The following is a 27,585-nucleotide window of genomic DNA, read 5'->3' as shown; positions in this document are numbered from 1 at the left end:
AAACAATGATTCTTACGTTATATGAGATGCTCGAAGTGATGTCCATTTGGATCGATGCAACATTGCAATCGTTGAATTCCATGAAGCATGTACACTTTTTAATATTTCCGGACCGATTGTTGCACATGCTGCAATAATTCGTTGCTTCATATTTTCCGCTGTGTTCGCCATTTCCTGGTATACAATATCATTTAATATTCCTCCCGAAGTGTTAAGAAGTGTATGTGCTTCAGGAAATCAACGATTGTAGTGTTGCACCGATGGAAACGGACATCACTTCGAGCATCTCTTATGACGTAAGAATCATTATGTTACTCCTTTATTTAATGCTGAATGATTTTGGATTATAGGTCGTTAAAATTGTCTGTACATCCGCTATTATACCAAAAATAAAAAAAATATAGCATGCCATTTAAAAAAATGGAGGTAACTTTGAAATCTCCGAATGGTTTCCACCTGGACAAAAATTATTGGCGCCGTATGATAGCTTCCTTCGCACCGTGCAATTTTACAGTTACGCGAATCTTCTTCTGGATCTTATAGATTCGAAGATATTTGAGGTGGTAATAGTTATTGAAAAGACCAGTATAGTAGTTGGTAAGAGATACTTACATGTAAATATAGCTGTACAACGTTTTGTGTTATTTCCATACATTTTAAAGATGGCAAGTTTGTTTTCATCCTTTAACTCATTACAGACACACTGTAGTTGCTCCAACAAATTTCTCTTCTATCGTTACAACAATATTTAAATTGTTTTGAAAAAGTTGGAAAAAATTGCGATATATAAAAATTTATTTATTTTAGAAAGTATTGATTTATTTGACAAGATATTAATTTATACAAGATTTAAACAATTATCTTACATGATGAGTGTTAATCCAGAACATGTTGTTGTTAATTATGTAGAAACTAAAGAATATTGTGGTAGATAAAATTTTGATGATAAAGTCAAGCGTGCATTTTTAGCGGTTACCAGCGCTGTAAGCTTCAACCAATTAATTTATTAAAAATGTTGCATAAGAAAATCATTTCTCTTTAAGCAGATCAAAATGATAATTTGCTTTGTAATATATGCAATAATATATAATAATGTAATGAAACTGTAATAATTATGTGTTGCAGTTATAATATATTTTATTATCAATAATTAAATTTAATTTGATCATATATAAAAATTTTGATAAAAGTGTGCGTTTGTACTATAATTAGAAATGATGTTAATATGATGATGTAAATAAAAATATGAATATGTCTGGAATATAACAAAGCTTGTCAGAATACTAAAACAAAAAGTTGTCTGAAATAGAATTTTCACAAATCAAATTTTGATTTTTGATATGGCCATAAGCCGATAGCAAGCAGAAGGATCCGATTGAGATTAAAATGTTGAATCTTAATGCAGATCAGTACTGTGCGAGCATAGAAACTGGATTGCGAAGAAATTAATAGATTTACCTTTATCCCTTCATTTTTGTTTTTCAAATTAAAGATTCTTGAACTTTTACGTATCTTTAGAATAAATTTTGTCATAAATTATGTAATTCATGATAAATACCAAATTGTACAAAATATTGTGGAAACGAAGCTCTTGTAATTTAACAATTTTGTGAGAAAAGGCGATCAATATCACATGGATGGAAATTTAAGAAATGAATATTTCACACAGAGCAACACATTCGTCAGGTAACTTATCGATCGAAGTCGGCGCAAGCGCAAACGCTCTCTTTTTAAGTTACGCACTTTCATGTGCTTCATTCTTGTGCGTACGCTCGTGGAAGTAGTTTGTCCTTCTATAGGAACACAAAGTCGATCCGCCTGATGTGTGTTGGCAAAGCTATAAAACTGTCACCGGCCAAAATATAAGGTACCGTGAATTTCGATTCAGAGTTTTCTATACTTGTAACAAGCAAAACTCAATAATTGTTTCTCTTAATTGAAACACATGCATGTTTTTATATTATTTTATATTATATTTACATTTTTATATATTTGATCTTTTATGATATGTCACCTATTGATAGTGATGAAACAAAAATTGATATCATATCGTACTCGTTTAAAAATATACGTCAATTCTATATACATTTGTAACATTAACTTTAGAGTAATAGGTGTCATTTGTTTTGTGTCATACTTTTCAACACTTTTTCATACACGTTCCACACATATATTTCATAATAGAAAAATTAAATGGATATGCATTATCGAAAAAAAAAAAATAATTGTGAATTTGTGATTTCTTAATTATCTAAACAGTGCAACAGTCAGGAAACAAAAAGCTGTTATCTGGGTGTATTATTTAATTTGTGCAATTTTTATTGAAATAACATTTTATAGTTTCAAATGCGGAAAATATGCGTAATATTTGATGGTTAATTTCCATTAGATAATGTATCTTCACATCATTGCTGCATAGTATATATAACGGTGAAGTAAGACATCGATGCTTTCGTTAACTGTAATAATGAAGCGCATACGTTTCTTACATTGCACTATGAAACATGCTAAATAAGCTATAAATGTTGCAATTTATGGCAAACTACTATTTTTACCATGGCAAAACACTCTAATGATATTGCAAATAGTCCGGCGATATTTAGGCTGAAAGTTTTACTGCCCCTTTGCAAAATCAACAGTATCATCTTTTGTACGTGTAATGGTGCATTATACCATCGAACATTGTATCTATGAAATAATGTGATAAATAATGATAAACTACTAATGAAGAAGAAATGTACCTATATACTGATATATATATGCAATTGCCCAGAACATATCAAATTGTTTCTTACGCAATGAAGTATATATGAGCACTGTAATTTAAAATTTCTTGTCCGGCATAATTAGCTGCTAACATATATAAAAATATGACAAGTACATATAAAAAGTGTAATACAAATGCTTCCTTATTTCCAAGTGATGCATTGCGAAAGATCTAAAATTATGATTATGATTATCATATAATATTTCCTAAATTCAATAATTACTGATTATAGTCATAATTATATATGCTGTGAAAAAGTTATAGACAAAAAGTATAAAAAACTTTATATAGATTTTTTGTTTTAAAAATTTTATGGTTTTATAATTAGCATGATTTGGTATGCATATTATCAATTAAATTTATATATGATTCTTTTATAATATTTTTATCTTGTTAAATTGATTAAACTTTGATTATTACTAGATATACGCATATCCCTTTTAGAAATATGTGTTTAGAACACGAAAAAAGTACTTACTGCAAAAATATTCAGGCTCAAACAAATCACACCAAACATTATTAATAACAGAAACGAGCCTTCAAAATTAGATACCAATGCGTTGATGAACCTTTACGAAAAACAAGATTATTACAAGTGTTATATATATAATTGTTATTATATTGCATGTCTCGTTCTCGATGATAGTATTGTAGTCATGCTTGTCATGCTCAACATCACAAAGTTTAGCTCCTAGTAAATTTGGGTAGATAGTTGGAGAGAAATCACGTCAGATAAATATGTGTTAAGCTATTTAGAAGGATATCGAACCCTTTTTATCGAAAAACCATTTCAAAAAATTTTACCGAAAGAGAAAGTACTTTCTATGGAAGAAATAAGGCAAATTCAAGTAGAAATTGACAAATTATTACGGAAAGGTGCTATTGAGCATCACTCCACAACTCAATAAAAATATCTCCAGGAGATTTCATGTGCTCCTTGGACTTAAAAGATGCCTACTTTGTAGTACCTATTTATAAAAAACATAAAAAGTTTCTTAGGTTTGAATTTAAGGGAAAACTTTTTCAATTTTCGTGCCTTCCGTTTGGATTATGTACCAGTCCATATATTTTTACTAAAATAATGAAACCCATAGTTAATAAACTGAGATTAGAAGGAATGTTACTAGTATTACATTTGGACGATTTTCTTTTATTCATAATTCAAAAAAGCTATGTGAAATAAACATCAAAGAAACTATTAATTTTCTGCATGGTTTAGGATTCATAATAAATTATGAAAAAAGTTTATTAGTTGCTAGCCAGAAATGTAAATATCTGGGTTTCATCTTCAATTCAGTGGATTTCACCTTAAATTTAACTGATAAAAAGAAAAATCAGATAATAGAATTTGCAAATGAATTTAAGAAAGGAAATAGCTATAGAATTAGAAAATTTGCAAAATTTCTAGGAATTTTAACGGCAGCTAGTTCAGCAGTGGCTTACGGCTTTATACATTGCAAAAGACTTGAGAGACAATAATTTTTAGCTTTAAAATTCAATGGTGGTAATTATGAAGGAAAGATCTATATAAAAGAATGTATGATAGAGGATCTTAACTGGTGGAAAACAAATGCAACAATTGGATCAAATCCAATAAGAAACCAAAAATTCTCTATGGAAATATATTCTGATTCTTCATTATCAGGTTGGGGCTGTTACTGTAATGATATAAGTACATTTGGTTTTTGGAATGAGGAAGAAAAGAAAAGACATATAAATTATCTTGAGTTACTTGCTGCCTTTTTCGCATTGAAATGCTTTGCCTCAAATCTATCCCAGAGCGAAGTACTTCTTCGTCTGGACAATACTACAGCTATATCATACGTGAATAGGGCAGAAGGTGTTCAATTTCCACATCTTAGTGAACTTGCCCGGGAAATTTGGAAATGATGCGAAGAGAGGAAAATTTGGCTGAGAGCATCATACATTAGTTCAGCAGAGAATGTACAAGCAGACAGAGCATCACGCAATAACGTGGATACTGAATGGGAACTTTCCCCATTAATTTTCGAACAGTTTGAAAAGAGATTTGAGTTTTTTTCAATAGAACCAATTGCAACTAGATTAAATAGAAAGTGTAATAAATTTTACTCTCGTTTCCCTGACCCCGAAGCAGAGTCAGTGGATGCTTTCACTAGATCTTGGAAGAATAAATTCTTCTATGCTTTTCCTCCTTTCGCACTTATCCTTCGTACTTTAAGAAAAATCATTAATGACAAAGCGGTAGGGGTACTTATAGTACCTTTATGGCCTACCCAGCCCTGGTACCCTCTTTTTACATCGCTTCTTACTGAACCTATTATCACATTCAATCCAAGTAATTCCTTATTAATATCTCCTTATAGAGACAAGATCCATCTATTAGCCCTTTACTTTTCATTACATAAAAGAAATTATTACGAATTATCACAATCTCTAAAACACTACAATACTATCATCGAGAACGAGACGTACAATATAATTGCAAGATCAAACGAGCCCACCGAGGGCGAGCGAAGTTTGATCGAAATTATATGAAAAGTCTCGTTCGAAGATGATAGTCTCCCAACCCTTAAAATACCCAAAATAAATATATACTACCCCTATTATCTTCAAAATTATATTGTAATAATTCTAAGTTCGTTACAAAAAACAATATGAAAACGGAGAGGACTCATCCTAGAGATAACATGGCGGGGACGCCATTTTCAAATTTACTAGGAGCTAAACGTTGTGATGTTGAGCATGACAAGCATGACTACAATACTATCATCTTCGAACGAGACTTTTCATATAATTTCGATCAAACTTTGCCCGCCCTCGGTGGGCTCGTTTGATCTTGCAATTATACGCATACCAACTTTATAACCTTGCAATGTATTTCGACGGCATAAAATATTTTTTTGTTATAAATCATAGCCCGATTCTTCAAGTTAATGTTTTTAATCATTTCGGTTGTCATTATTTGCTCCATACGATAACTATGATTAATTTATTTGCTGTAAATATGTAGTTCTCCCAAAATTGTATTAACAAATTAAAACAAACAAACAAATAAAGATTTTGTTTGTAGTCATACATATCGTGTCCATTTCTAAATTCATTATTTACCTTGCAATTTTAAACATTCCACATGCGTGTATGGCGCATCCTAAGAGCATTGTTCCTATCCGATTCTTCAAGTTAATGTTTTTAATCATTTCGGTTGTCATTATTTGCTCCATACGATAACTATGATTAATTTATTTGCTGTAAATATGTAGTTCTCCCAAAATTGTATTAACAAATTAAAACAAACAAACAAATAAAGATTTTGATTGTAGTCATACATATCGTGTCCATTTCTAACTTCATTATTCACCTTGCAATTTTAAATATTCCACATGCGTGTATGGCACATCCTAAGCCTGTTGATCCTATCGCTGTTGATGTAGTCACTCCAATACAAAAAACTACGTCTTTATGCAGTAAAATTAAATAGTAATATTTTTCTTGATCGACAAAATATTCTGTCACGATTTGTATTGTCTGACTCTGTAGTTGAGACTCGTTTATGTACAAGACAGTACCAAGGATCTGTGGCCAAATAGGCAGTAAAGTAGCAATAAATACACAGCATATGGCGAACGCTAAGAACATTTAAAGGAAATTGTTTTACAAGTTGCTCTTTTTATGTTTTATAATGTATTACTTATACATAATTCTCTTTTTCATTCAAATTTTGCTATTCTTAAATCACTCTTCTGCTCTGATTTTTTTCTTGACTTTAAAGTTTTTCTTTTCACATGATAATAAAAATTAAGAGTAACATATTATACATATATAAGTTTTATAATTTTTTATTCTGGTGGAAAAATGTGATAATTTAGTTTAAGCTGAGATTCACAAATTAGTTAATCAGTCTAATTTAAATATTTAATTTGTCTCACAATTTGAATATGCTCAACTTAATGACATGTAGATAATCGATAAGAAATACTGTCTTACATGTAAATATAACTGTACAACGTCTTATGTTATTTTCATACTTTTTAAAGATAGCAAGTTCGTTTTCATCTTTTAGGTTATTACAGATGCAGTGTAATTGCTCCAACAAATTTCTCACCTACCATCACAGCAATATTTAATGTTGTTTTGAAAAAGTTGCAAAAGGTTGTGATATATAAAAATTTATTTGTTTTTGGAACATTGATTCATACAAGTTAGTAAACAATTAACTTACATGATGAGTGTTAATCCAGAACATGCTGTATATAATTACGTGGAAATTATAGACTATTGCGGTAGAGAAAACTTTGAGGATAAAATCAACAGTGCATTTTGTAGTTATATGCTTTGTATTTTTTAACTAAAAAATTTTTTTTTTAAAGATATTGTTTGTAGTCATACATATCATGTCCATTTCTAACTTCATTATTCACCTTGCAAGTTTAAATATTCCACATGCGTGTATGGCGCATCCTAAGAGCATTGTTCCTATCGCTGTCAATGTAGTCGCTCCAATACAAAAAACTGCGTCTGTATGCAGTAAAATTAAATAGTAATATTTTTCTTGATCGACAAAATATTCTGTCACGATTTGTATTGTGTGACTCTGTAGTTGAGACTCGTTTATGTACAAGATAGTACCAAGGATCTGTGGCCAAATAGGCAGTAAAGTAAAAATAAATACACAGCATATGGCGAACGCTAAGAACATTTAAAGAAAATTGTTATACAAGTTGCTCTTTTTATGTTTTATAATGTATTACTTATACATAATCCTCTTTCTCATTCAAATTTTGCTATTCTTAAATCACTCTTCTGCTCTGACTTTTTTCTTGATTTTAAAGTTTTGTTTTTTTTTCTCCATATGATAATAAAAATTAAGAATAACATATTATATGTACATATATTAAAAATATACATACATATGTATGTAGACATGCTTTTCGCCATGCAAAAGTTTTATAATTTTTTATTCTGGTGGAAAAATGTGATAATTATGTTTAAGCTGAGATTCACAAATTAGTTAATCAGTCTAATTTAAATATTTAATTTGTCTCACGATTTGAATATGCTCAACTTAATGACATGTAGATAATCGATAAGAAATACTGTCTTACATGTAAATATAACTGTACAACGTCTTATGTTATTTTCATACTTTTTAAAGATAGCAAGTTCGTTTTCATCTTTTAGGTTATTACAGATGCAGTGTAATTGCTCCAACAAATTTCTCACCTACCATCACAGCAATATTTAACGTTGTTTTGAAAAAGTTGCAAAAGGTTGTGATATATAAAAATTTATTTGTTTTTGGAATATTGATTTATACAAGTTAGTAAACAATTAACTTACATGATGAGTGTTAATCCAGAACATGCTGTATATAATTACGTAGAAATTAAAGACTAATGCGGTAGAGAAAACTTTGATGATAAAATCAACAGTGCATTTTGTAGTTATAAGCGCTGTAAGCTTCAACCAATCAATTTATTGAAAATGTTGCATAACAAAATCATTTTTCTTTACATAGATCAAAATGATAATTTGCTTTGTATAATATGCAATAATATATAATAACGTAATAATAAAAGGTAATAATAATAAAACTTTAACAATTATGTGTTGCAGTTGAAATATATTCTATTATCAATAATTAAATATAATTTGATCATGTTTTGTAATTGCATAAAAATGAGCGTTTTCTATGATAGGCAGTCAAATATAAACCGAACTTTTTCCAATACTTTTTATTTGATCAAAATAATTCCAATGCACGAGTCATTTTTCTACATAGTTTCTACTAACATCTAAGCACTTTTGCCACCGGATTGTTCTTTTATTCCCGTGTCATAAAAAGCAGTGGGACATATCTGAAGCCAATTGCGTACAAACAAAAACGTTGCTTCTGCACGACAACGCTAGGCCTCATATCGCCGCCATAATCCAAAAGAAATTGGTTCAATTGCACTGGACCACTATTGAACATCCCCCTTACAGCCCCGATTTATTCTCTTGTGATAATCATTTGTTTGGGCCACTGAAAAAGGCGTTTGAAGGACAACGATTTAACAATAATGTTAAGGTGGATAAATTCGTGCGCAATTCGTTGGCTTTGAATATATCCCCCTACTTTTTATGACACGGGAATAAGAAAACTGCCAATTCGGTAGCAAAAATGTTTAGATGTAAGCGAAAATTCTATAGAAAAATTACTTGGGTATGCGTTGGAAATATTTTAATTGAATAAAAAGTTATGGAAAAAATTCGGTTTATATTAAACTGCCCTTCATATAATTAGTGATAATTTTTGTAATGCATATTCTACAATAATATGAATAAAAATATGGACATACCTGGAATACAACAAAGCTTGTCAAAATACCAAAACATAAAGTTGCTTGAAGTTGACTAAATTTTGATCTTTGATACGGCCATAAGCCGATTGCAAGTAGCAGGAACCGATTAAGATTAAAATGTTGCGTCTCAACGCAGATCATTACTGTGCGAGCATAGGAACTGAACTGCGGAGAAATTAATAAAGATTCGCCTCTATCCCCTCCTTTTTCTTCTTCAAATAAAGTATTCTTGAACTCTTACCGTATTTTTAGAATAAATTTTGTCATAAATTATCTAATTCATGATAAATATCAAACTGCACAAAATAATGTGGAAACAAAACTTTTTCAATTTAACAATTTTGTGAAGTGGTGATTAAGCGATCAATTTTACATAGAAGGAAATTTAAGAAATGAGTATTTCACACAGAGAAACATACATTCATCAGGTACCTTATCGATCGGCGCAAGCGCGATCGCTCTTTTTTCAAGGAACAGGGTTTTATGTGCTTCATTCTTGTGCGTGCGCTCGTGGAAGGAGTTTGTCTTTCTAAAGTCTAAAGGAACAGAGTCGATCCGCTTTACATGTGCTGGCAAATTAGCTATAAAACTATTGCCATCAATATATAAGGTACAAACTGTGATTCAGTGTTTTCTACATTTTATAATAAGCGAAACTGTATAATTGTTGCTTTTAATTAAAACACACATACATGTGTTTTATTATTTCATATTCTATCTACATTTAATGCAAATTAGATCTCTTGTATTATATCGCTTACTTCTTTATATGAAATAGAAATTGATATTATGCTCGTTTGAAAATATACATGCTAATTCTGTATACATTTGTAAAAAAAATGCAAAATATTATATAATATATCATTCATCAACTATCTTAATTATCCCGAAATCAGACCACGCGATGTAGGAATCGGGTCGAACAAACTCGCAGATCCGAAAATCAGGTAAACCATTTGGGTCGCTATTACGCTGTTTATTCGGAAGTACGCTCGGTGGTCTCTTTTCGGTCAAAAAATTTAATCTTTTTCAACGCCGGATGGGACCAAGTGCGATCTTCGTACTGGGAACGATAGAGGAATTAAGAAATGTCTGATTAATTAAATAAAAATATAATTTTATTCATTAGTAAAATAAATGAAGCCTTGAATACATGTTTTTATATATACAAGAAGAAAATATCCAGGTAGCAAGGTGTCGTCATATTCTATAATAATTCTATGTTTATTATTCTATTTGATAAAGAGGTAAAAATCATATGGATTTGTACAATTGAAAGAACGCAAAATTTCGAGATGTAGCCAAAGTTCACCAATTTTATACGTTATCTTATATTAGAGAAATTTCGTCATTTTATCGTCATAGATATGACGTCAACGGTCTGTGACTTAGGACCGTCATTCTAACGTCACTTTTACGTCGTTTCAAAAGTGAATTTGACGTAACCAGTGACTAAAAAATGACGTTATAATAACGACACCTTGCTACCTGGGATATTAATAGTGTGAGTGTGTGTGTTTGTGTGTGGTTGAGTTTATCTTTCCACGAGTGTTACATAAGTTCGGGGAACATCAGTGAGAGTGATTAAGGAAAGGCTCTATTGTTAAGATTAGATTTCTGGCTGGTTAATATAATATGTGATTATCTTTCAGTAAATAAAAATATCAAAAATGTGAAGTGTAAAAGCGTGTGGAAAAAGGGGTCATCGGATGAGGAAATTCGTAAAGAGATTGTTCCGATCGCGCTGTTATTCATGATCGGACAATTTTTCTTCAAGGAAGTTCGTGTATGAAATCTTGGATCGCTTTCTCGAAATTATCCGATTCGGAAGGCTGAAGGGAGGAAAGAGGGGGTGAAGGATGATTGCCGAGGACTATTGTGTATAGGGAAGAAAATGATCTCGGGGAAAATTGATGCAATTCAGGAGGAAGAGAAGAACGTTCAGGAGAATAATTAGGAGAAAAATGGAGAGGGGAAAGTAGGACAGTAGACTCGGATTCGTGCGTATGTGTTTGTAGTGACTTATCGTCTATTTAATATCGCTTGTTATCTATTATGATATCGGAATCCGTGGCAGCCCGAGCCAACACCTTCCGAATCCTGCGATTAACACGTTTTTTGATACATTTTGCTCGCAGATTTAAACGCTTAGCCGAGATGGTTTCTACTAAGGAACCAATGCAATGTCAATAAAGTTATAATCTAATTCGGTCGTGAATTTTATGTATATAATAAAAATTAAATTGTCATGACTTACTTTTAACTGCTATTTCGGAAGTGAGGGGCTGGCGAGTTTTTCATGGTCTGAGTCGCTCTGTGTCTCGTTGTGTGATGTCGTATTTGGTTCGCAGCTCTGGATGACGAGTGAAAACACTGGTAAAAACTCGGTCACGCACTACGATGTGAATACAAGTAAACTGCAAAAAAATGATAATCCGAGTCCTGCAAGTTTCCGTTCACTCTAATTTTTTTAGAGATAGGGATCCTCCAAGACAGAAGTTGGGATTCTCCAAAATTTTAACGAATTAAATGTTGTATCAGAGTGTCAATCAGAGAATCAATCCTCATTCGGTAGGGTTTTCCTACTTTTCACGTTTTTACTCGCGATGGTGAGTCTGATATTGGTTAATCCGTTGAATATTTTCCGTCGAACTTTCGCGCACATGATTCTGAGATGAATAGTAAAAGTTTTATTTTTCTATGATTTTTATCAACATTGATGCAGTAATTTTTATTAGATCTTTCATAAGATAATTTCATCATCTTTTCGCTGTTTCTCCGTTCTTTCGCTTTGGAAAATTTTACCATAGGAAATATCTACTGATACCTTAATTTTTGTAATTAACTTTTTTTGCTTAGAAAAGACCAGCGTAATTTCTTTTGTTTTTCTCGCGGTTACTCATAGATATTTTTACTGATAAATGATGAAATGTTTAAAGAGTTATATGATGCAAGATGTTCTATTTACCGAATGACTTATTTTTATTGCCAATCGACAATCGTAATTAACTTTTTTTGCTTAGAAAAGACCGGCGTAATTTCTTTTGTTTTTCTCGCGGTTACTCATAGATATTTTTACTGATAAATGATGAAATGAATGTTTAAAAAGTTATATGATGCAAGATGTTCTATTTACCGAATGACTTATTTTTATTGCCAATCGACAATCACTGCCGCAATGTCGCGGAAGAAAAAAATCGTGGAATCGGCAGAACATAACAGTACATATTTCATAATACAAAATAGATATCCACTACCGGAAAAAAATATTGGTGAATTTGCTATTTCTTAATTATCTAAACAGTGCAATAGTCAGAAAACAAAACGCTCTCTCTTATCGGAGGGTATAATTTAATTTATGCGGAATTTATTAAAGTGACGCACACACACACATTTTAATATTTCACATTTTATTATTTTAAAAAATATTTTCTGGCCGATTTTTCAGATAATATGTCTTCGTATCATTGTTGCATAGAATATAAAACGGTGAAATAAGACATCGATGCTTTTGTTAGCTGTAATAATGAAATACACCTCTTACAATTTGCAACATGAAACATATTAAAAGTGCTGTAAATATTTCAATTTATGACAGGTAGTAATTCTTACCATGGCGAAACTTTCTAGTGATGGTACAAACAGTCCGGCAACATTTAAATTGGAAGCTTGATTGCCTCTTCGCAAAATAAAAAGTATCATTTTCTGTGCATGTAATGGTGCCATATACCATTGAATATTGTACCTTTGATAAATATGATAAATGTACATATACATATATTAAGGGGGCATACCCGTTTAAACCTTCTAAAAATAAGTACATTTTCTAGATTTTTTCGCAGCGCAACGACTTGATAAAAATTTTTAATTTTTTTATTATATTAATACGATATTATTAACTACTTAAACGAAAATGTTCAGCTTAAAAGAATTTTTTTTTCGAAGTTATACGAATATTTTTAAACTTATGTTCTCATGCATTGTATGCATGAAAACTCGAGCTAAGTTCGACGGATTGACTTCAAATTTTGCATGCGAGTTCCTAATAAGATTCCGCATCTGCTAACGAAACCTTTCTTGAATCCAATTACCCATTTTTTTGTTATAAACAAAGACAGATGGACATTTAAGAAAAAAACGGAGTTTTTTATCAACACGCCGCCATTTTTTTATTTTTGAAAATTTTGAATAATGCTTGGATAGCAGATAGCTATTAATATGTTTAATAAAAAAAGCTTATATTTTTTATTTCAGATATGATCTATGAACGTTTTCATGCACACCGTGCAGCCACCTAAAATTTGGAGGAACTCTGCAAATATTCTTATAACTTTACAAAAAATTTTTTTTCTAAGGTGGAAATTTTTATTTAAGTAGTTAATAATATTGTATTAATACCGTAAAAAAATTAAAAATTTTTATCAAGTCGTTGCTCTGCAAAAAAAATTTAGAAAATGTATTCATATTTCGAGGTTTCAATTAGATATGCCTCCTTAATGTATATAGGGGAAAGTTGGGTAAAACCGGATTGGCGGGTCAAACCGGGTACCCCTGTTTTTTCATAATAAATGCTGCTATCTATGGCTAACTTGTGTTATTAGTTGTAGATTGGCGCCATCATTATTTTAAAACAAACCGTGCCCCTGTGCACACAATATTTCTTTTTTAATATAAGTTCAAAGTTTTTAGCCCAAAAAGATCGATATCGAGGCAAGAATCGAGTCGTTGTGCATTTTTTCTATATAGAGCATCTGTTCCCAGGTAGCAAGGTGTCGGCATTATAACGTCATTTTTTAGTCACTGGTTACGTCAAATTCACTTTTTAAACGACGTACATTGCATTCTGTACATATTAGAGAGTATATCATATTAGTTTTGATACTTTGTATGCCGGAATATACAAAACCGGGTATTTATACATCTCGTATAATGAAAAGAAGAAGAACTGTTATTTTGACTTTGTGTCTTTACAGAAAGCAGTTGAAAACGAAAATTAACGCTCAGAAAAAGAAACCACTAAAAAAAAAAGCTTTTTAAGACCCCTAAAGTTAAAAAGTTAAAAAAGGAAGTCCTGCAGCAATGTCGAGCAAGAGGATATCCTTATTTGTGATTGTTGTCAATAGAATACATCTTTATGTTGTATCTTGATTAAAATAAATCTAGATTTTGTAATTACACAATGTTTTGCATATTTTCAAATGAGTACCTGGTTTGACCCTACCAGTAGAACAAAACCGGGTACTTTGACTTCTCCACAAAATCTTGTTATTCTTGGTAATAAAAAATTTTTTTTTCAGCGACTGGCCTTATTTTCTCATAGTTTAAGATTCACTAAAGACTACAAACGGTCGGCAAAATTTTTTTTACTTTCAGATTTTTTGTAGGAGGACAAACCCTAAAAAATACCCGGTTTTACCCTACTTTCCCCTACAATTGCAAATACACATAAAATTGTTTCTTACGCTGTGAAGTATACGTGATTGTTGTGATTTGTAATTTCTTGCCCGGCATAGTTAGCTATAAACGAATATAAAAGCATGACAGATATAACTATAAAGTGTAATAAAATAGCTTCCTCATTTCCAAGCAATGCATTCCGATAAACCTAAAATATCTTAATTGTGATTAACATATTTCAATTGTCCAACACAATTTCATATGCTCATTTACTTATTACAAGATAAGTATATATAAACTCCAAAAAAATATAGGCAAGAAGTACAAGAAAAAAAACCAATTTTTATATTGAGATTTTCCTGTTTTTAAATATTTTATGATTTTATAATTAACACGATTTGGTATGCATATTATTAATTAAGATTATACATTATATAATTAATAATATATTATACTATTTTTTATATTTTTTATCAATAAATTGGTTAAATTTTGGTTATTATTAGATGCATAATAATCCATGCATCTCTCTTAGAAATATGTTTTTAGAACACGAAAGAAATACTTACTGCATAAATATTCAGGCTCAAACAAATCACACTAACTGTTATTAATAGTAAAAACGATCCTTCAAAACTAGATATCAATATGTCGGTAAACCTTTAAAAAAAACAAGATGTTATTACAAGTGTTACATTATTGTTATCACACGCATACCAACTTCAAAGCCTTGCGATGGATTTTGACGGCGTAAAATATTTTATTACATATCATAATCCTATTCTTCAAGTTAGTATTTTGGAGCATTTTGATTGTCATTATTTGTTCCATACGATAACTATGATTAATTTGTCTGCTGTAAATATGTTCTCCCAAAATTGTATTGACAAATAAAAACAAAAAGTAATTGAAGATTTTATTAACAGTTATACATTTTATGTCCATTTATTTCTTTACCTTGCAACTCTAAACAATCCACAGGCGTGTATGGCGCATCCTAAGAGCATTGTTCCCGTCGCTGTCAACGTAGTCGCCCCAATACAAATAACCGTGTTTGTATGCAGTAAAATTAAATAGAAATATTTTTCTTGATCGACGAAGTATTCAGTTGTGATTTGTATTGCCTGACTCTGTATTCGAGACTCGTTTATGTGCAAGACAGTACTAAAGATCTGTGGCCAAATTGGCAGTAAAATAAGAGAAAATGTACTGCATATGGCGAACACTACAAACATTTAAATGAAATAATTGTAAACATTGCTTTTTTTATTATATGATATATGTTATTTATGCATAATTCTCTCTCTCTCTCTTTCTCAAATTTTGCTATTCTTCGATCACATCTTTCCACCCTGATATTTTTGCAGAATGTTAACTGTAATATTGTATATTTGCAATATGCTATTAATAAATAATAAACATGTTGTATATATATATATATATATATATATATATATTGTAAAAATTATGCACAGGCACGTCAACATGCTTTTTACCATGCAAGTTTTTATAAATTTACTATTATAATTTTGGTGGAAACGTATAATATTTAAGCTAGGAGTCAAAATATAGTTGATCAGACTAATCTATATATTTAACTTTTTTCACGGTTAGTATCTGATAAATTTTATGATATATAGTATAGTTGGCAAGAAATACTATCTTACATGAACTTATGGCTGTACAAAGTTTTGCGTTATTTCCATACTTTTTAATGATTGCAAATTCGTTTTTGTCTTTTAATTCGTTACAGATAAACTGTAGTTGCTCCAACAAATTTCTCACCTACCATTACAACAATATTTAACAATGTTTTGAAAAAATTGGAAAAGGTTGTGATATATAAAAATTTATTTGGAATATTGATTTTTGGAATATTGATTTATACAAATTGGTAAACAATTAACTTACATGATGAGTGTTAATCCAGAACATATTGTACTTAATTATATAAAAACAAAAGAATGTTGCGGAAGAAAAAATTTTGATGATAAGATCAGCAGTACATTTTCTTGTTATCAACGCTGTGAACTTCAATGATCCAATTTATTGAAAATATTGCATAAGGAAATCATTATTTTTTATGCAGATCAAAATAATAATTTTCTTTGTAATGTATGTAATAATATATAGTAATATAATGAAACTTTAATAATTATCTATTCCATTTGCAATATATTCTATTATTAATAATTAAATATAAATTGATTATATTTGAAAATTTTGATAAAAGTGAGCGTTTGTTATAATTAGTAATAATGTTTGTAATGCATATTCTATAATAATATGAATAAAAGCATGGACATACCTGGAATATAACATAGCTTGTCAGAATACCAAAACACAAAGTTGTCTGAAGTCGACCAAATTTTGATTTCTGATGTGGCCATAAACCGATTGCGAGTAGGAGAGTCCGATTGAAATTAAAATGTTGAGTCTCAATGGAGATCATTACTGTGCGAGCATAGAAACTGGACTGCGGAGAAATTAATAGAAATTCGCCTCTATCCCCTTTTTTTTCTTCCTCAAATAGTGTTCTTGAACTCTTACCGTATCTTTCGAATAAATTCTGTCATAAATTATTTAATTCATGATAGATATCAAATTGCACAAAATATTGTGGAAACAAAGCACTTTTAATTTAACCATTTTGTGAGATGAGACGATTAGGCGATTAATTTCACATGGATGGAAATTTAAGAAATGAGTATTTCACATAGACAAACACATTCATTACGTACCCTATCGATCGATGTCGGCGCAAGCGCAATCGCTCTTTGTTCGAGTAACGCAGTTTCATGTGCTTCATTCTTGTGCGTGCGCTCGTGGAAGGAGTTCGTCTTTCTAAAGGAACAGAGTCGATTCGCTTTAAGTATGCTGATAAATTAGCTATTTCGCCGTCAATATATAAGGTACCGAACTGTAATTCATTCTACCTTTTGAAATAAGCGAAACTGAATAATTGTTGCTTTTAATTAAAACACACATGTATTCTTTTATATTACTTTATATCTACATTTATTGCATATTAGATCTCTTGTAATACATGTGTATCACTTACCGCTTCATATATAAAGCAGAAATTGATATTATTATACTCGTTTGAAAATATACATGTTAATTCTGTATACATTTGTAAAAAATTAAATTTTGAAATATTTTATAATATATTATTCATTTTGCTTCATACTTTCTTAGAACACGTCCTACTTGACGTATTTATTTTATAATGTAAGATAGGTATCCAATACAGGAAAATAAATAATCGAGAATTTGCGATTTCTTAATTATCTAAACAATGCAATAGTCAGAAATCAAAACGTTGTTATCGGGATGTATAATTTAATTCATTTGGAATTTATTAAAGTGACACACACACACATTTTGATGTTTCACATTTTACTATTTACTAGACGTAAAAAATATTTTCTGGCCAATTTTTATCAGATAATAAGTCTTCGCTCATTGCTGCATAGAATATAAAACGGTGAAATAAGACATCGATGCTTTTGTTAGCTGTAATAATGAAATTCGTCTCTTATGTTGCAATATGAAACATGCTAAATGTGCTGTAAATATTTCAATTTATGACATGTAGTAATTTTTACCGTGGCAAAACATTCTAATGATGGTACAAATAGTCCCGCAATATTTATATCGGAAACTTGACTGCCTCTTTGCAAAATAAAAAGTATCATTTTCTGTGCGTATAATGGTGCCATATACCATCGGATATTGTACCTTTGAAAAATATGATAAATGTACATATATATTGAAATATATATAGTTGCAAACACATAAAAAGAACACATAAAATTGTTTCTTACGTGGTGGAGTATATGTGATTACTGTGATTGCAAAGCTCTTCTCCGATATAATTACTTATAAACGAATATAGAAGAATGGTAAATATACCTACAAGGTGTAATAAAATAGCTTCCGTATTTCCAAGCAATGCATTCCGGTAAATCTAAAATATTATATCATAATTTTGATTAATATATTTTATATGTTCAACATATTTTCATATAATCACTTATTTATTATAAGGATAAATGTGTAGAATAATTATACAGAGTGATCCAAAAATATTTGTACATATATGTCCGGTAATGTCTTTACAAGTAATAATCAAAAGATCACATTTAACGACAAAAACCGACAGAATATATCTACAATGACATATGACCAATATAATACATCTTCAGTTCGATTGTTTATCTATTTACAATTCACAATAAACGTTCAAAATGTCCTCCATCTGCTTCAATGCATGTATGTACATGTCGGATCATAGGCTGTCTTTCGAAGCACCCTTTCGGACGCACCCTTTCGAAGATCCTATAACGATTGTGAATGATTCCGCAGGCATCTACGATGCGTTGGTAAAGCATTTCTTAATTTGCAATTTCAGTTGCATAAACTAGGGCTTTTAAGTATCCCCACAGATAAAGATCTGTTGTTATTATTTAGTTTCAGTATTAAACCAGGTGGTGATTTTTTTTATCGTGGTTGCTCTGGAGATGATGCCAAGTGAGGACACTGGTGGCACAAGTGCCTAACTCGCGAATTACGGTGCAAAAGCACAGAGTAAGACTGCGTGAAGCTGAAGACTGAAGAATAAGTACGTAAGTGAGTTCGAGTCCTCTTTTTATATCTCTCTTTTCGGGGTGTATTCTAATTTCTAAGAGTGGGAATCTTTAACGAATTAAAAGTTGTGCCAGTGTCCTCATTTTTGGTTTTCACTCATGACGATCGTCGATTGGTGATCAGTTCAGAATTCCTTGAGCTCTAGGTTTCCCTTACGCCCGTGATTTGATTAGACAAAGTCCAATGTGACGTCACAGAAGTTTCGTCATTATTGATTTAGTTGTATTCATCAGATAAAAAAAAAAATATTGATTCAAATCATTCTTTTTTCAACACTCCCACTTTTGAATCAACAGAAGTCTTTTTCTTTTATTTCTTATTTATTACTAGCTTATTTCTTAATTATTCAAATCTAGCCTTTGCTAGTGGTTTTGTTAAAATATCGGCCTTTTATTTATCAGTTATGACATATTTAATATTAAATTCTTTTATTTCGTACAACTCTCTTATAAAATGATACTTAATATCTATATGTTTTGTCCTTTTATGATATTCTGGATTTTTAATCATTTCGTGAATTCATCATTCAAAATCATTTATTTCATAAAACTAATTTTATAGCACTTTGATTATCTATTAACATTACAGGTTTATTTGTATCTATTTCTAACAAATCCTTGACTAATCTTTTTATCCAAATTAGTTCTTTAGCTGTCTGACTTGCTGCGACATATTCAGATTGTGGTCGACAAAGCAACTGATCTCTATTTTTGAGTACCCCATGCTATAGGTGTTTTTCCAAGTAAAATTACATAATCAGTTGTTGATCTCCTAGTTGCTTTGTCTCCCGCAAAATCTGCATCACTATAAGCTCTTATTTCTAAGTTTTGATTTTTTTCAAATTTGATACCATAGTCAACAGTTTCCTCTATATATTTTATAATTCTTTTTACCGCATTCCAATGTTCCTTCGTAGGTTTTTCAGCATACTGGCTAACTGTATTTACCGCATATGCAATGTCTGGTCTGAAAACCATCGCCAAATAGAGTAGACTACCAACTGCTTCCTTGTATGGCGCATTTATTATCTTAGCTTGATTGTCTGGGGTCTCAAGGCTAAAATCTTGATGTTGGTCTACAGGTATAGCTATCGGATGTGCCTCGTCCATCTTAAAACGATTTTTCACTCGCTTGGCATATTGACTTTGGTTTATCTGTACGGAATTATCTGAAAAATATTTAAATTCTATTCGTAAAAATAATTCTAATGGTTTAGATGTTACTTCCAGCTCATTAGACAAATGAAGCAACAAATTCTTTATTTTCAAGTTATTTGTGGATGCTACTAAACCGTCATCTACATATACTGCCAAGATTAAGGTTTGTCCATTATCCTTGTTGACAAACACGCATGAGCCTGCATCGGTTGCTCGCAAGTTGAATTTCGTCAAGCAATTTACAAATTTCTTGTTCCAGGATCTTGCTGACTGTTTAAGTCCATACAATATTCGTTTAAGTTTGCATACTTTCTCTGAACCATCTTCAAATCCTTTTGGCTGTTTCATATAAATATTTTCTTCTAGATTACCATTTAAAAAAAGTTGTTTTTATATTAAACTGATATAATTTTATCCCTGCAGCAATTGCTACCGCACGGATGTGAATTTGACTACTGGGCTGAAAGTCTCTACGTAATCTATTCCTGGTTTCTGAGTAAATTCTTTTATCACCAATCTGGCTTTATATCTATCAAATGATCCGCCTGCCTTTGTTTTAAATTTATACGAGTACACCCATTTGTTTTCTAGAGCTTTTGCCTTCTTTGGGAGTTATTCCCATGGGACTATTTCCCATGTATTATTTTTTTTAAGTGACTCCATTTCTTCTTTCATAGCTGCTTTCCATTGCTTCGCTTGGTTACCTTGAACTGCATCATCAAACATTTTGGGTTCTTGATATTCTGCAATAAAAAGTTCCTCTATATTTAAGTAGTCATCAAATCTGACTGGTTCACCAAATCTCACTAGTGCTTGGAGCATTCGGCGATCTCTTAATTCGTAACGTTGCTGTTCATTTTTATGCTCTTCATCAACTTCATTATCTGGCTCTTGAAGTTGTTGTTAATTTTCGGGTTCTTCCTCGTCACCTCGTTGTTCTTCTGCTGCATTTCTTTCATCTGGTATTTCTCTTTGGTCATTTTCGTTATTATCTGAAATTTCGTCGTTAGTTTCTTGGTTTTCTCGTAAATAGATTTCTTTCTCTTCCTTGAGTTCTTCTTTATTTTCGATTATCCCTGGTTTTTCATTTGCAAATACCACGTCTCGATGGATTTCTACCTTCTTTTGTTCTTCAAACCATATTCGATATCTTTTGGTAGAATCTCCAACTAATATTCCTACCTTAGCCTTTTTATCCCATTTTTTCCTCTTTTCTTTCGGGATATGCGCGAATGTTTTTGTACCAAAAATTCTTAGTTTTATTTGGCTATCGGGCCTGCTAAATCAAACTTTATATGGTGTCTTTCCTGGTATACTGCTTGTTCTTGTCCTATTCAATGTATAGACAGCTGCATTCACCGCCTCTGCCCACAATCTTTTATCCAATCCCTTAGCAAATAGCATGGTTCTAGCTGCTTCTACTATAGTCCTATTTTCTCTCTCCACAGAATCATTCTGCTCCGGTGTGTAAGGTACGCTTGTATCATGTTCAATTCCTCTATCTCTTATTATCTCCTTCATTTGAGCATTTACGAACTCCAATCCGTTGTCCGTCCTCAGTCTTCGAATTTCTCTTCCTAGTTGGTTTTTTGTTTTCTTCAGATAATCTACAAAAAACTTTAAAACCTCTGTTTTACTGCTGAGAAAATAGACTGTCTTATAATGTGAGAAATCATCTTTAAATAATAAGAAATATCTTGATCCTCCATACGACGTCGGGTCCATATATCCGCACACGTCTGCATGAACCAATTCACCTGGCTCCTTTGTTTTTGATTGACTTGATTTAAAAAAATCTCTACTCTATTTACCTAATACGCATGCTTCGCAGAAAAAATCTCGTTTTGTTTCAACCTCTATTTTCTTGTCCTTGAGATATTTCATAACATGTGTAATATTTTGATGTGCTAACCTTTCATGCCATAATTCGCTGCTCTATTTCTCTTTGTGTATGTACACTGTCTCCGATGTTGTCGTTTTGAACTTCATTTTGCAGAGTCCTCCGTTTCGCTCTCCCACCGCAATTATGCGGTCGTCTTTTAAGAGAATACACGTCTTGTTGTCGAACTGTAGCGTCAAACCTTTATCTGTGGCTGATGTTACAGAGAAAAGATTAAAATGTAAATCTGGTACGTACAATACTCCTTTCAAAAAACAATTTGCCCATTGCTTTCCGTTGTAGGCTTGGATGTTGATGTCTCCTATGTCCTGCGCTAGTATAATTTTTCCGTCTTCAATTTTAATATCTTTGAACTTTTGTAAAGCCATATTTTTAAACCATTTTTTCTTATCGGACATATGTTGACATGCCCCTGAGTCGAGATACCACTCGTCTGTTTCTGTGTCGTGTTGTGCTGCGTTGAGTGTTGCCCCTATCAGTACTATTTTTGCCTCAGGTTTTCATTGTTCTTCTCGTCACCTTTTCTACTTTTACACCAACAGTCTTTCTTTCAATGTCCTTCCTTGCCACACATAAAACATTTTCCAATTCTTTTTTCGTTACTACCTTTGCTATCTCGCTTCGGTTTGCAGTTTCTTCTTGCCGCTAAAACACTGTTTTCTTGCTGCAAGTTTACTCGGGTTTCCTCCATCGTGAGCCTAGATGTAAGGTTTGTCAACGTTCGCCGGTCTTCGCTGGCTGATTTCCACGCCATGACAAAATGCTGATATTGGGTAGGAAGTGTCATTAACACTTTCGTTACGATCATGCTATCAGGAATTTGATCTCCTAAAGCTATTAACCTATGCGCAAGATCTCTGATTTTAGCAATATGCGTTGCCATATCATCTTTCGAATCTTTTCCCAGAGCGAACCACTGTTACTGAACCATGTGCTTAGACGTCTCATTTTTATTTTCATAAACTTTATGTAATTTTTTCCAAATTTTTTTCGCTGTCTTGCAATTGATAATGTGTATTAAAACGTTTTCACTCACCGTCAAAACTATTATTCTTCTGGCTGCTCCATCCAGTTTCTTCCATAAGTTTATTCTTACGATATCCGCTTGCGTTGTTGTCGGAGTTTGTGGACCTGGATTTTCAAACGTGCCATCTACCACTGTTATCATATCGTTTGCTGACATTAATACTTCAACTTGAAACTTCCAAATTCCCCAATTTTCCACACCTTTTAGTTTAATCGCCTTTGAGATCTCGGATTCCATTTTTGGTTATATTGCTTTATTGCACACAGCTTGGCTAACCTTGAAAACTCAAGTCTCTTACACTCGCGTTTTTTTTTTATGGAAAACTGTCCTTTTCTACCAAAACTTTTATTTCTACCACGCACCTGGGCCCATAACCTGTTGTTATTATTTAGTTTCAGTATTAAATCAGGTGGTGATTTAAATTACAAATGACTTTATTTGCACACACACGAAAAATGACCATTACAAACCTTTTGCATAATTTAACCTTTTTAAAAAAAGGAAAAAAAGGCGCCAAGTACACGCGCCCTAAGGTAACTCGCAACTGGCCGACTCGCGTATAGATACCCGGAGTGCCTCACGGAGTGTCTCTTGATAATCATTGATAAACATCAGTCAGAAAAAAATACAATTATTTGTTATACAGAAAATAAACTCTATAGTAATTAGGAACTCTATGGTAACTAAATAAACTATCATGTTAAAAAAATATTGATTCAAATTATTCTTTTTTCAACAAGATCTAATAGATTTGGTTCAGGCGAACGTACAGGGCTTAGTACTGAATTGAATGTTCTCTTTCGATTATAACTCATAAACCAGGCATTACCGAACATATGTGTATATGACATTTCTTTCTTGTTAAGGTATGGAGAACTCACAAGTTTGTACAAGTATTTCTAAATCACCCTGTATAAGCTTCAAAAAAATAAATACAAAAAATACAGAGAAAAAAACAATTTTTATATTGAGATTTCCCCGTTTTTAAATATTTTATGATTTTATAATTAGCACGATTTGGTATTCATATTACACCAGTTTACAAATTTTACACTTTTTTTAGTGCCAGAAATGGAAACAACTTTAACGTATTTTGAGGTGCTGAATCCAAATCAGCAAGGCAAAATAGCCTATCAGGTCAGGTTTTCGAGAAAAACGGGGTTGAAACCCCCAAATATGCGTTTCTTACCTTTTTTGAAAATTCATAGCAGACGAAACCGATGTGCAAGAGACTTCAGACAGGGCTCAAATGAAAGCTTGAACATTATACTTTAATATAAAAATATCGAATTTTTTACCGCAGATACCATCGAACCTCAGGCGCGCTTTGTTTTTAGGCATAGTCGCACTACGTCAAGTAGAACGATTGTCCCATGCAGTCCGATTGCAAAATTGTCGCAAATAGTAAACATTTAGATCATAGATTCAATAAATGAGATTGAACGTGCTTAATTGCATCAAACACGTTTTTTCATTTGTTAAAAAAAAGTATAATTTTTTACAAATTATAATTTTTTTAACAAATGAAAAAACGTGTTTGATGCAATTAAGCACGTTCAATCTCATTTATTGAATCTATGATTAAAATGTTTACTATTTGCGACGATTTTGCAATCGGACTGCATGAGACAATCTAGATCTAGACTAATCGTTTAACACAATGTCTAAAAACAAAGCGCGCCTGAGATTCGATGGTATCTGCGGTAAAAAGTTCGATATTTTTATATTAAAGTACAACGTTCAAGTTTTCATTTGATTCCTGTCTGAAGTCTCTTGCAAATCGAATTCGTCTGCTACAAATTTTCAAAAATGGTAGGAAATTAATTGGTATTTTGGAGGATTTCAACATCGTTCTTCTCGAAAACCTGACCTGCTAGAAATTTTTTGATGGCAAATTTGTGCTCAGCGTTTAAAATTACTCTAGAAACAATGTTCAAATGCTCTGGCACAAAACCTTGTAAACTTGTGTTATTAATTAAAATTATATATTATTTTTTTATAATATTATTTATCTATAAATTGTTTAAATTTTGGTTATTATTAGACACATGCATATTCCTCTTAGAAATATATTTTTAGAACACGAAAAAGATACTTACTGCAAATACGTTCAGACTCATAGAAATTACAGTTATCGCTATTAACAACAAGAGCGAGCCTTGAAAACTAGCAAACAAAAAGTCGGTGAACCTTTAAGAAAAATAAAATATTATAAATGTGCTATACAGGGTGTATCCTGAAAAGTGGGAAGTATTGCAATGAGAAATTCAGGACACAAAAATAAGAGAAAAAATTCACATAAACATATGTCCGATATGACCGTGTTTTCAAGTCATAACTTGTTTTATTTTTTAACAGAATTAAGATAATTACGGTTACAGGAAGTGCTCAAAATGACTAGCTCTAACTTGAATACAGGCTTCAACACGTCTCATCATTACTTCAATTATCATCATTATCATCACTTAAACGTACTTCTATCATTAATAGTACTAACGTACAATACGAATACCTTACTTTCACTGAACACAAGATATGAACCGTATCACTTACAACACAAATAATACGCGTTTATGTTTACAAATTAACAAGACCTTAAGTCCTTTAAATATTGTACATAAACAGCAAACCGATATCCAAGTATGCTATCTTAACTCTATTGGAAAATATAACAAGCTATAATTTAAAAACAAGGTCATATCGGACATATGTTTATATGAACTTTTTCTCTTATTTTTGTGTCCTGAATCCCCCATTGCAATACTTCCCACTTTTTAAGATACACCCTGTATAATTGTTATCACACGCATACCAACTTTATAGCTTTGCGATGGATTTCGACAGCATAAAATATTTTGTTACATATCATAGTCCTATTCTTCAAGTTAATATCTTGGAGCATTTTGATTGTCATTATTTGTTCCATACGATAACTATGATTAATTTGTCTGCTGTAAATATGTGTCCTCCCAAAATTGTATTGCCAAAGTAAAATAAACAAACAAATAAAGGTTTTATTAGCTATATATTTCGTATCCATTTCTGAATTCATTTTTTCACCTTGCAATTCTAAACAATCCACAGGCGTGTATGGCGCATCCTATGAGCATTGTCCCCGTCGCTGTCAACGTAGTCGCTCCAATACAAATAACTGTGTTTGAATGCAGTAAAATAAAATAAAAATATTTATTTTGATCGACAAAGTATTCAGTCGTGATTTGTATTGTCTGACTCTGTATTCGAGACTCATTTATGTGCAGAACAGTACTGAGGATCTGTGGCCAAATTGGTAGCAAAATAACCAAAAATGTGCTGCATATGGTGAACACTAAAATCATTTAAATGAAATAATTGTAAACATTGCTCTTTTTGTTTTATGACATATTTTATTTATAGGCGCGTTCCACTTAACGACCGCAACGCTCACGGTATCATTTCTTCTTTGTTGTTCACCGAAAGTTAGACAAAGACAGATAATGCTCGCGAGCGTTACGGTTGTTAAGTGGAACGCGCCTTCTGTAATTTTCTCTCTCTACCTCTCTCTCCCTCTCTCTCCCTCTCTCATCCCTTTCTCGCCCCTTCTTCCTCTCTCTTCCTCTCTCACCCTCTCACACTCCCCCTCTCTCTCTCCCTCCCTCCCTCCCTCTTTCACTCTCCCTCTCTCTCCCTCTCTCTCCCTCTCTCCCCTGCCCTTCTCTCTCTCTCTCCCCCCCCCTCTCTCTCTCTCTCTCTCTCTCTCTCTCTCTCTCTCTCTTTCTCTCTCTCTCTCTCAAATTTTGCTGATTTTCAATCATTCTTCCACTCTGATATTTCTGCAGAATGTTGATTATAATGTGTTGTATATTTTCAATATAGTACTAATAAATAGTAAACATGTGTGCAGCATTGCATTCTGAACATATTAGAGAGTATATCATATTAGTTTTGATCGGCACTTTGTACGTCGGAATATACAACCGCCGTATTTGTTACTTTCCTTGTGTTAGGGCAAAACCGGGTACTTACACATCTTATGTAATGAAAAGAGGAAGAATTGTTATCCTGACTTTGTTTCTCTACAAAAAGCAGATGGAAATGAAAACTAACATTCAAAAAAAGAAACTATAAAAAAAAAACTTTTTGAGACCTCTAAAGTTAAAAATTTAAATAAGAAAATCTTGTAGCAATGTCGAACAAGAGGATATCTTTATTTGTCATTTTTGTCAATAGAATACATCTTTATATCGTATTTTGATTAAAATAAACCTAGATTTTGCAATTACACGATGTTTTGCATATTTTCAAATGGGTACCCGGATTTACCCTACTGGTAGGACAAAATCGGGTACTTTGACTTCTCCACAAAATCTTGTTATTCTTGGTAA

General features: G+C 31.8%; 3 protein-coding genes across 3 annotated transcripts in view; all 3 read right to left on the bottom strand.

The window, feature by feature from the left end:
* Positions 1–1,864: 1,864 nt before the first annotated feature.
* Positions 1,865–9,250, bottom strand: LOC115237266 (odorant receptor 4-like). Its single transcript, XM_029810209.1, has 9 exons — positions 9,088–9,250; positions 8,087–8,206; positions 7,852–7,969; positions 7,168–7,435; positions 5,608–5,727; positions 3,246–3,336; positions 2,796–2,938; positions 2,556–2,688; positions 1,865–2,459 (listed from the first exon to the last, which is right to left on the bottom strand). The coding sequence occupies exons 1-9, from the start codon at positions 9,229–9,231 to the stop codon at positions 2,406–2,408; spliced, it is 1,191 nt and encodes a 396-aa protein (XP_029666069.1). The 5' UTR covers positions 9,232–9,250; the 3' UTR covers positions 1,865–2,405.
* Positions 9,251–12,471: 3,221 nt separating this feature from the next.
* LOC115237262 lies at positions 12,472–16,939 on the bottom strand. The gene is made up of 9 exons (XM_029810205.1): positions 16,796–16,939; positions 16,399–16,518; positions 16,155–16,272; positions 15,445–15,712; positions 15,209–15,325; positions 15,057–15,147; positions 14,553–14,695; positions 12,703–12,835; positions 12,472–12,608 (listed from the first exon to the last, which is right to left on the bottom strand). Exons 1-9 carry the CDS (start codon positions 16,937–16,939, stop codon positions 12,555–12,557), a joined length of 1,188 nt encoding a protein of 395 aa, XP_029666065.1. The 3' UTR covers positions 12,472–12,554.
* A 1,010-nt stretch (positions 16,940–17,949) lies between these two features.
* Positions 17,950–27,585, bottom strand: part of LOC115237265 — a 12,564-nt gene continuing 2,928 nt past the window's right edge. Inside the window, exons 4-9 of the mRNA XM_029810207.1 lie at positions 26,282–26,549; positions 26,038–26,154; positions 25,321–25,411; positions 18,315–18,457; positions 18,096–18,228; positions 17,950–18,003 (exon numbers count right to left, since the gene is read on the bottom strand). Coding sequence (XP_029666067.1) covers positions 17,950–18,003; positions 18,096–18,228; positions 18,315–18,457; positions 25,321–25,411; positions 26,038–26,154; positions 26,282–26,549 — 806 coding nt within the window. The remainder of the gene's footprint in view (positions 18,004–18,095; positions 18,229–18,314; positions 18,458–25,320; positions 25,412–26,037; positions 26,155–26,281; positions 26,550–27,585) is intronic.

Source organism: Formica exsecta, unplaced genomic scaffold (assembly GCF_003651465.1).
Source record: "Formica exsecta isolate Colony F162 unplaced genomic scaffold, ASM365146v1 scaffold283, whole genome shotgun sequence".
Taxonomy (NCBI): domain Eukaryota; kingdom Metazoa; phylum Arthropoda; class Insecta; order Hymenoptera; family Formicidae; genus Formica; species Formica exsecta.
The sequence above is the reverse complement of the archived record's forward strand: the minus strand, read 5'-3'. Positions and strand labels throughout refer to the sequence as shown.

Bases quoted from the DNA above. Each gene is read 5' to 3' on its own strand.
- LOC115237266 (XM_029810209.1), bottom strand. From the start codon at position 9,231: ATGATCTGCGTTGAGACGCAACATTTTAATCTTAATCGGTTCCTGCTA. The intron at 5,728-7,167 runs GTGAATAATGAA...AATTAATCATAG, and splicing joins GGAATATTTAAACTTGCAAG to TTATCGTATGGAGCAAATAA. The intron at 2,939-3,245 runs GTAAGTACTTTT...TCATAATTTTAG, and splicing joins TGAGCCTGAATATTTTTGCA to ATCTTTCGCAATGCATCACT.
- LOC115237262 (XM_029810205.1), bottom strand. From the start codon at position 16,939: ATGATCTCCATTGAGACTCAACATTTTAATTTCAATCGGACTCTCCTA. The intron at 16,519-16,795 runs GTATGTCCATGC...GGATCATTGAAG, and splicing joins CAAGCTATGTTATATTCCAG to TTCACAGCGTTGATAACAAG. The intron at 12,836-14,552 runs GTAAGAAACAAT...TATTTATCAAAG, and splicing joins AATCACGTATACTTCACAGC to GTACAATATTCAATGGTATA.